Here is a 9,750-nt window from a genome sequence, read left to right as displayed (position 1 = left end):
TTTTTGAAGAATATTTGTATTTATATATTAACAAAACACTTTGTGTCTATGATTCGCGTGGCACGAAATGTAAGCATTTTGTCCGAAGATGTTGCTAAATGTCATCGATTATTTATTGCTGATTCTCGGGTTGCGGGTGGGCTAAAACATATGCGACGGCTTTTTGGATCTGCTCGGGTACATTTGGAGCGATCGGCAAATGAGTACCCTGTGGGTGGAAACCGTTCTCGTCGGCCGTGTACTGGAGGGCAATAGGGGTGCCGTCAGGAGCGGTATACTGAAACTGACCTTGGGCGACGACCGCAGGATCGCCCTTGGGTCCAACGGGTTGTGGCGAGCCTTGTTCAGAAGCGGCGATTCCGTTCTCAGTCTCATAGGCGTAACTGTAAGATCCTTCCGGTGAGATATCCTGCGCTTGCTTCAGAATCGCGGCTACCGGTTGTACAGGCGAGTGCGGGTGCTGGGGCTGTGCCAGAGCGACGGCGACTAAAGCCAAAGTCACAATCTAAAATAACAATTAAAATGAGGTATAGATGTAATAAGACAAGCAATGGAAATAATTTTTTTATCATTTTCTACGCGGAAAGAATGATTTTGTTTAATTTAAAAAATTGAACTAAATACAGATCTGAAAATAATTATGTTAGACTATTTAAATAATTATATTGAATTATTAAGCTCATTGATAGATCGAACTTTTTGTAGTATTATTATCATGTTTGATTGTCCTACATAATTATCTTTATGTTCAACGTAATTATTTTACATCTATAGCTAGCCTAATTTTTACATAGTAGCAAAACCGATATTTCTACATATAAAGATATAAGATTGATTGCATGATTATAAACTTACTTTTGCTTATTATTAACAAATAATAAAGGTTTTTTATTATTTCAAAATGTTGAATCTACTGGACAAAATAAGAAAATAATATAAAATTAAAAAGGAATAAACAAAATATTTTTAAAAAATATTTTTAAAAATTTTATGAACAAAGAAATTGTGATATATATTGTACAATGATTTATAACATCATTATCATGGACTGGGTTATATTATTAATTAACAAGCACACAAAATATGCCAGTTAAATAACATATATTTCTATTATATTGTTAATTAATGGTTATTGTTATTTAAGAGTTATATACGTCAATTATGTAAATTCATTGTTATCGACCAAAATATTAAAGACAAAAAATTGCTACTTTCGCGCAATACTGCGGGCTGTAAAAAAAATTACAGGATTCGTATCAAATCCATGAAAAGAAATAAATATCAAAGTATTAATTAAATAATCTATATATAAGCAGATTAAATTCCCGCTAATTTATTGTGATTGATCTATCGTAATTAACTTTCTTTTCTCGATTAATTAGATATTAATTAAGATAAAAATCATAACAAGCTATTTTCGCAAAAATTGAAGAAAGAGAAGATCTTAACGAACGGAAAACTCTGAGAATTATTCCAAATTAACGGTTGGCATTGATAAATCTAAGAATACTGAAAATTTAAGAGTGTCTTCTTAAGTGTATATTGAAATATATAATATACTAACAGATGTTAATCAAATTAAGTTGGTTAAAGATTTTGTAAAAATTTTAAAGATTTAAATTGGAAAATGCAGAATCGATTAGAATTTAATTAATAGTAGTATTAGATATTTTGACGAGATATTAATTTTACGGATTAACAATTTATTTATAAATTTCAGAATTTAAGATAAAGTAAAGAAAAATGCAGAACTCACGAGGAATTTCATTTTATCGTGTGGATTGCTCGAATTTGTTGGTCCAATAGAGGAACGTGATGAGATTTCGAGTGTGATCGCAATGAGATCTGAATGCGTTTTTATACGAAACCGTAGATCCCCACTTTCCTTGTAATGTAGAAACCCAGAAACGAGAAAAAGCCAGGGTTCTATATAGCCATGGCGACAAGAAAGGATAAAGAAAAAGAGGGAAGAAACGAGAGAGAAGACGCCGGCTAGAATAGAATCTTCTGCCAAAAGTAAGTCGACTTGACCTTTCCACGCGATGTCTAAATCGATTGGTTGCAAAATAGTTGAAAAACCTGTTGACATTGTATTACTTGTCTGCTCGTCATCTTCAAGAACTCAACATTCATGTGTGTAGTGCATAATGTGAGCAAAATTCGATAACGATAATATCTCCAGTATTGCAATTTACAAAGTATTGCCTATGATCTCGTTTTACGAGATTTGAAAATTTTGATACTTCCTCAAAATTTCTAAATAAATTATGAACATGCGTTAAAGAAGAATTTTGTACCTTTAATAATTTTAACAAATCACAATCGAATATTTGCTTAGCCTTCAAACCTAAAATTCTTTCCATGAAAAATGTCAACTATTATTTTGCTGTACTCAATTATTCATAGGATTTGAAAGATTCTAGGGAGATATACCATTCTCTATAAAAAGATCTTATTGATGCAAAAGAAACGTACATCATACATTTTCATTAGATATCTAGATATCTAGATATTTTCTTAGACATTACTTGGACAAATAGAAAGGAAATGTGCTCTATTAGTTCATGTACGATTGATTGCTTGCGAACCGATTGTTCGAACATCAAACACTTCATGCAACATTACATTCTATGCTTTACAAATCTTTTTTTATATAAAAATTTTAATCAATAACAAATTATATATTTATATATTTATTACGATAATTAATAAAAAATATTATATATATTAATATAATATATAAAATAATTACAATACATCTATCAAACACCTAAATTATCTAAATGTCTTACACGTTTGATAAACATTATATAAAAATATAAACAATATAAAATATGTGGATGGAGTACATAAAATTTAATGTTACATCAATTCGAAATAAATGCATTTAAAAAATCGATTTAAAAATAATCAAGCGACACGGTAGCGATGCCAAGTGCATAAAAATACAAAAAAAATACAAAAATGATTCATTTTATCGCTTGAAGTAAACGTCACTGTACATCATTGGGCAATTCACTATAATCCAGTTGACCATTTTAATCACTTTCAATCTATCTTATGTGTCTTGCGTTATGAAATACTTAGTTAATTGCATTTATTTCGTATACATTTTTTATTAAAAAGAATATAATATTCGATACCTTTTTTATACATTTGGCATATATTTTTTCTTTCTTAAAAGGTTTTTTTAAGGTTAAATATTCTGGAAATTAAAAAATAATTGGATAATTATCTCCTTGTGTTGTAACAGTGGCAAATTGCAAAATTCGATGGCATAATAGCAATAAAATTAATGCCTGTGTCATAAAATCATAATCAAGATTAATGACAGGAGCAGACACATGAACATAAACTAACAGACTTTAATACTTGATCGTGGTTTCCCTCCCTATTAGTCTCTTTGTTGATACATAACCGTGACTCTTCTCATTCACCCATTTATATGATTTCGAACAATCCACGTATATGAAAAAATTACATCAATGATTCAGATAAAATTGCATCAATGATTCAGATAACAAATATTATGTTTCACATGCAAAAATCGATAAGCAAAAAGGAGTAATCTTATATCTTATTAAACGCAAATCGACTCAAAATGTTATTAACGTTTCATCTGAAATTGTTGTAGCAAACGACGAATATAGAATATATGTAATCAATTTTTTATATTTTTAAAAATGCTGTTTTTTTTTCTATATTAAACAGAGCTACTTAAAATCCTTCGTTACTTGATAATTCGTACGGGAGATAAACTTAAGATGCATCCGAGCCAATATTTCGACATCGACTTTGCCTAAGAACGAATGTTTTATACATATGCACCGAAGGTCACAATCATCTTTTTTTCTAACATGAAAAGAACAGATGAATTTTTCACAGTGCTCAAGAACAATTATACTACGATTGCAACTACCGGTTAGTGAATGAGCGTCAGAGGAATGAATGCATGGGACCCGTCGCTGGAGCAGAAACGAAGATAAAATCTAGTTAGAATCCTTGTACTTCCTTCTGTGATATTACGTGCGCGTTACGTCTTCTACGGTGGCCATTATTCAAGCAAATTATTTCTGAATAATAGTGTTCACTACTCTTGTGTTAGAATTTTCTGAATGAAACATGGATCTATTCCTGATTTGTGAATGAATGCAATATAATTCACTACCTGACACATAAATCCTTAGTGCCATTGTCTGCATCAAATCTTTTCATATAATAATAATAATAATTCATTGGTACTATTTAGATTGATTTAGTATTTTTACATTCTTATTTGATCCTTTTCTCTTTTTTTCTCTTTTATTGGATTTATTTATAATGGATATGCACTTAAGATAAATTAATATTACTTTAAGTTATGACAATGCTGTTTTACTTTATAAACAATCATACATCTGATGTTCCATGTCTATACAGCTGATGTTCCATGAGAAAATATGTATGATTAATTCTCTCTTTGAGCTAGACAACGTAATGTGAAACGTCTATCATAGATATCACCGGACGACTTAATTACATGCGATGACAGATTACTATAATGTCAGAATTTCTATCTTGTACAGAATCAATCTACCTTGAGTTACCATAGTTGCTTTCCATTTACACCGATTCTCAGATAATTCTCACGTCATAACTCAGTTGAATGCGCGTTCCTTTTACATTCTGAAGTGAGATTTAATTGAATTTTTGTCTATGCTTAATTTGATCGAGATCGTGTGTTTTAATGAATCTCACTTTAAAAGAGGAAGACCTGTGTTATTATGTGATAATTTTTTATCAAATTAAATAATGATGTCATTAATCTGAAATACTCAGCTCACTTTAGACTCAGTTTTCACTTGTGTGCAAATGAAAAGCAACTCATATATATGGCTTACAACTTCTACTCTCTTTTGGCTACTATTTTCAAGAGAGTAAAGTGATGCTAATTAATGTTCATGCTAAGCGCGTTTAATTCAGCAATAAACCAACATTAGCAATATCGTATCAATAGCTATTGCTACGAATATTTTATACAAGATCTATATCGTTATATAACTATAGAATGATGTTTCCGAATATATTATAATATATTCTTCCTTCAATTTTAAAACAAAACAATTTTATAATTCTATATATATATATATATATTATATCGTGTAAATTTTACCATGTTAATTACAATTATTGCAGTTAAAATTTTGAATAAATTAATCACCTATTTGTAAATTATAAATTTACAATGTTTATTGATAACAATTCATTAATTTCATTTTACTTTTTACACATATGAAATTTAGATATTAAATAATATTATTGTTATTCACATAACTGTCAAGATATTAAGTATTCATAAATATGTTAAATAAAAGATAATATTATTATCGTCATTGCGTGATTCTCATGCCAAAATTAATCTCACAGAGAATTATTCATACAGAAGTAACATTGTCTTCTTCTTGCTGTTATAAAAACAGATGACATTAGCATTACTTGTATGGAACAAATGAAAAATTATTTTGTTCTCATTAATCATCCCAGCAAACGAAAATTAATTGAAATGAATTGAAATTAATTCAGATTTTTCGAAATATTGATTCACGAATGTTAAAATGAATGCTTTTCAATTCTGAATGCACTTTTATTCATTTACAGAAATTGCATGGAGCATATCTTTATACTTTTCAATCTAAAAATAATATTAGCTTTTTTTGTGCACAACACACACATTATGAATACTGTTCAATTTAAAATTTTGAATAGAAAATGCAGTTTTTCAATCCAATTGCATCCAATTGAATCCAATTGAATCCAATTAAATCCAAAAAAGTATTCGCTATTTAAAATATGCATTCGGATAGAAAAAAAAATTTTCATTTTAATCCATTCTCGTTTGCTGAGATGCTTGCTTATTCTAATATTTCTGCTTTGCTATTATTATCACGAATATTTGATATCAAATTCAGTATCCTGTTTAAAAATGCATCTAATTATAATTGTTACATCCGGAGAACTCAACAATTCTTTTCTTTCACGAAAATCTTACCGTTGAACGAAGAATCTATGGGTTTTAATTTCAAGGAAATTTTTTTTCTGTTTAAATAAGAGTATAAAACAAAAAAAATTAATAATAGAAAATGACACGATGATACCTAATGCATTAATTGAATATTTGATATCGCAGATGAGATCGGCGATGGAATATTTTTGAAATTAATATAGAATTCAATCTTTTCGATACCTAGTTAAGAATAATTAATTCCTATATTTCCCCTGGATCATCCCCATCAAAGACAAAGGAACTCATAATATAAATTAAATTAAGGTGCGTGGAAGCGCACACAGCGATTAGTAATTAAGAACAGTGATTCGAGTTCATTATGTTTTCGGGATGAAAATCTTTGTTATAGAACATCCCAATTAATCTTAGATTGACTTCTGAGGTAATTCTCAGAAAAGATAATCCTAAAAAAAATAGAGATTATTCTTCATGTAAAACTGATACGATTTACCGTGCGAACGGCGAAGACGGCGAGAGATAGATAGATAATTCAGTTTATTGGCCCACAGTTACAGAATAGAATACAGCCATTTTAGAATACATACATTCGCAGTCTTGCAGCTACCAATAGATGGCGTTGAAATAACAATATTGTGCGTTGCAAGCGTTAGTTGCCGTGCTCGAGTCAGTTCTTTTTTCCGCTTTTCTTCTCTCTCTCTCTCTCTCTGGTGTCAGGGCGTTGTGCGTGCAAATCTTTTGTAAGCCTCAGCGATAGATTTTAGTTAACGCTCGGTTTAGATTAATAATTCTATATTCATTGCGAGATCGATAACTGCTCATGTCATTAGGTAATTCGCATTGTCAGATAAATACTTATATTGTAGATTTTCTTAGTTCCTCATATTCTAACCTAGTAATGCGATACTGATGTCCGAGCCATCATACGCACGCAATCACTCTCTACTTTTATAATCTGTATGTTCTAAACAATTATTTGAGTTTGTATTAAATCGCCTTATGGCATATGAATCAGAATCAATGAGTAACATTATTTGCAAACTTAACGATTTCCCACCAATTGTTCTTCGTCATTAGTCATCGCCGGCGCTCAAACACGCTCAGCGCCATATTGGGCACAGCAGCCACAACGTAGCCACAATATAACTGGCTGAAATAACACAGCTTATGATGTCTCTGCCGCTCAAGAATAAACCTAACATAGAAAACGATAATTAAAGCTATAAAATGTAATAACAGAAATAGATGCTTGAAAGATTTTTTTAACTTAAAAAAAGAAAAGAAAAAACTTATATATCGATCTTGCATTCATTAAAGAATTCAGTTATAACCTCAATTTTATTTGTTTTCATTTTTTTTTATGATTTCTTTAATGTCAATCGGAGCTTTTATATTCAACTTATTAAACTTATCTAATATTCTTTCTTTCTTTGGTAAACTTATTGCAAATCCATAGTATATATAGTTCCTCTCTTCGATGAGACCACAAGAACATTTATCGCTATTGGTTATCTTAAATCTAAATAAGTTAGATTTCAAAGAATTATGGCCATAACGAAGGCGATTGATAGTTACAATAGCTTTCCTGCTTAGATTATTGGAAATAAACCACGGTTTATCTGATTGAAAATAACCCAGCAAACAAAAATGGATTGAAATGAATAGATATGGATTCAGATTTTCAGAAATATTGATTCACGAATGTTAAAATGAATGCTTTTCAATCCTGAATGAATTTTTATTCGTTTATAGGAATTGTATGGAGCATATCTCTATATCTTTCAATCTAAAAATATTAGCTTTTTCTGTGCATTGTGAATACTATTCAATTCAAAATTTTGAAATTCAGTTTTTCAATCCGATTGCATCCAATTGAATCCAATTGAATCCAATTGAATCCAATTAAATCCAAAAAAAAGTATTCGCTATTTAAAATATGCATTCGGATAGAAAAAAATTTCAATTCATTTTAATCCATTCTCGTTTACTGGGAGAATAGTTGAAAATACTTTGTGCTTTTATAAAGAACATTAGCTCTATATTTCAAGAAATCTTCATTATCCTTATTGCTTTGGGTTTTAAAAATACTAATAATATCCGAATAAAGTACCTCCACCAGCAAATTACCTTCAGAGATGGCTCTCTTGGCTAACACGTCCGCATTTTTTTGTTTTCTTGAATATTACGATAAGCTGGAATCTAAATTAATTCGATATTTTTATCTTTTTCATTACACCAATAACATGATTGATTTCTTGAATTACATGAGATTGATATTTAAGTTTGCGGATGTTTTGAAGAGAACTGAAAATATTCTTGGAATCCGAAAAGATTGTAAAATTAATATGTTCAGAGATGCTTATACGTTTAGGACTGTCAGTAAAACGATACCCTCGGCTGTATATATGGAAAAAACATCTAATAATTTATAACTAAAGGTAAAAAACTTATTTAAGCTCCAGCTAATCATGCCAATATCGGTCCTTAACCCATTAACAAATATTACCATGCGATCTGACAATCTGTCTTGAGGACGGCGAGGATGATCATAGAACGGAAGCGACATCTCGATTAGCTAAATCAAACTAATTCAGATGATCATTTTTGAACTTATAATCTATCCATATAAATTCATTCTCTTGTAGATTTATTCTATAACTTTTAACGATAATTCGATATCATTGTACTGTCATTGCGCAACTATTTCATCATGTAAAATACCTGCGCAATGACATTCATAAGCTAATAAAATTATTGTTATAGAGTTACAGAATTATAGGCCTACTGATTTCTATTCTTCATGGTCGCTTGCAATGATCAATATCGATATGAGTAATTTCTAGAATGCTTGATCGATGAAATATTATTAAAGATCGATATTCTTACGGGAATCTTTGTTGAAATTTAACTAATTAAGAGTAATAAAATGATAATATATATAGCACTAATTTCATGATTTATTATTTTCGTAGACATATACATGTATTAAAACTCAATAATACTCGATTTTTACTTAAAATTATAATTTTAATGTTATCATCCGAGTTTGATTATCAATAGAGATGATAACAGTAGAGAAAAAAATTGTAATTTCGTAGTCATATCTAAGATATTATATTATAAATATATACACTTATTTATAGAATATATATACTTATTTATATAATAAAAAATCATTTAATGATATATTATGTACATTTATGTTAATAATTGCAAATTTATATCAATTGTTGATAATAGCATTTTTCAATTCCTCCAAGTCCTCGGGACCCTTTTCGAATGAAAATTTGTTCAAAGTTGACTTTAATATATCTCGTCGGTGTCCATATATAAAAAAGAATTTCCGAGGGCTCGGAGGTAATTGAAGTACGCTGATATTATCGACAATTGATATATATTTGCGTTATTATAATAACATTAAATATTTGGATAATAAATCATTAAATTGATAAATTTTAATTTATTATGTAAATATTCTATAAATAAGTATGCAGACTTATAATGCTGTAATATAATACAATCTTATTTATCGCTGCAAAATTACAATTTTTTTCTCTACAGTTATCATCTCTACTACTGTGAAGAGATACTATTAAAAACGCAGTCGGCGCTTATGGAAGTGACTGTTAAAATTTAAGTGATTAAGAGTAAGAAACTGATAATATGGTATTGATTTATTTCATAGATATTTAGTTTCATAGATATGTATATATATATATATATATATATATATATATATATATATATAT

General features: G+C 29.2%; 1 protein-coding gene across 1 annotated transcript; it reads right to left on the bottom strand.

Annotated features, from left to right (window-relative positions):
- LOC105619415 (endocuticle structural glycoprotein SgAbd-8-like) lies at positions 1-1,821 on the bottom strand. Its single transcript, XM_012200936.1, has 2 exons — positions 1,757-1,821; positions 1-505 (listed from the first exon to the last, which is right to left on the bottom strand). Exons 1-2 carry the CDS (start codon positions 1,766-1,768, stop codon positions 113-115), a joined length of 405 nt encoding a protein of 134 aa, XP_012056326.1. The 5' UTR covers positions 1,769-1,821; the 3' UTR covers positions 1-112.
- Between the last annotated feature and the right edge of the window lie 7,929 nt (positions 1,822-9,750).

The sequence above is a fragment of the Atta cephalotes genome (genome assembly GCF_000143395.1).
Source record: "Atta cephalotes unplaced genomic scaffold scaffold00021, whole genome shotgun sequence".
NCBI classification, from domain to species: Eukaryota; Metazoa; Arthropoda; class Insecta; order Hymenoptera; family Formicidae; genus Atta; species Atta cephalotes.
This window is presented reverse-complemented; position numbering and strand designations above follow the sequence as displayed.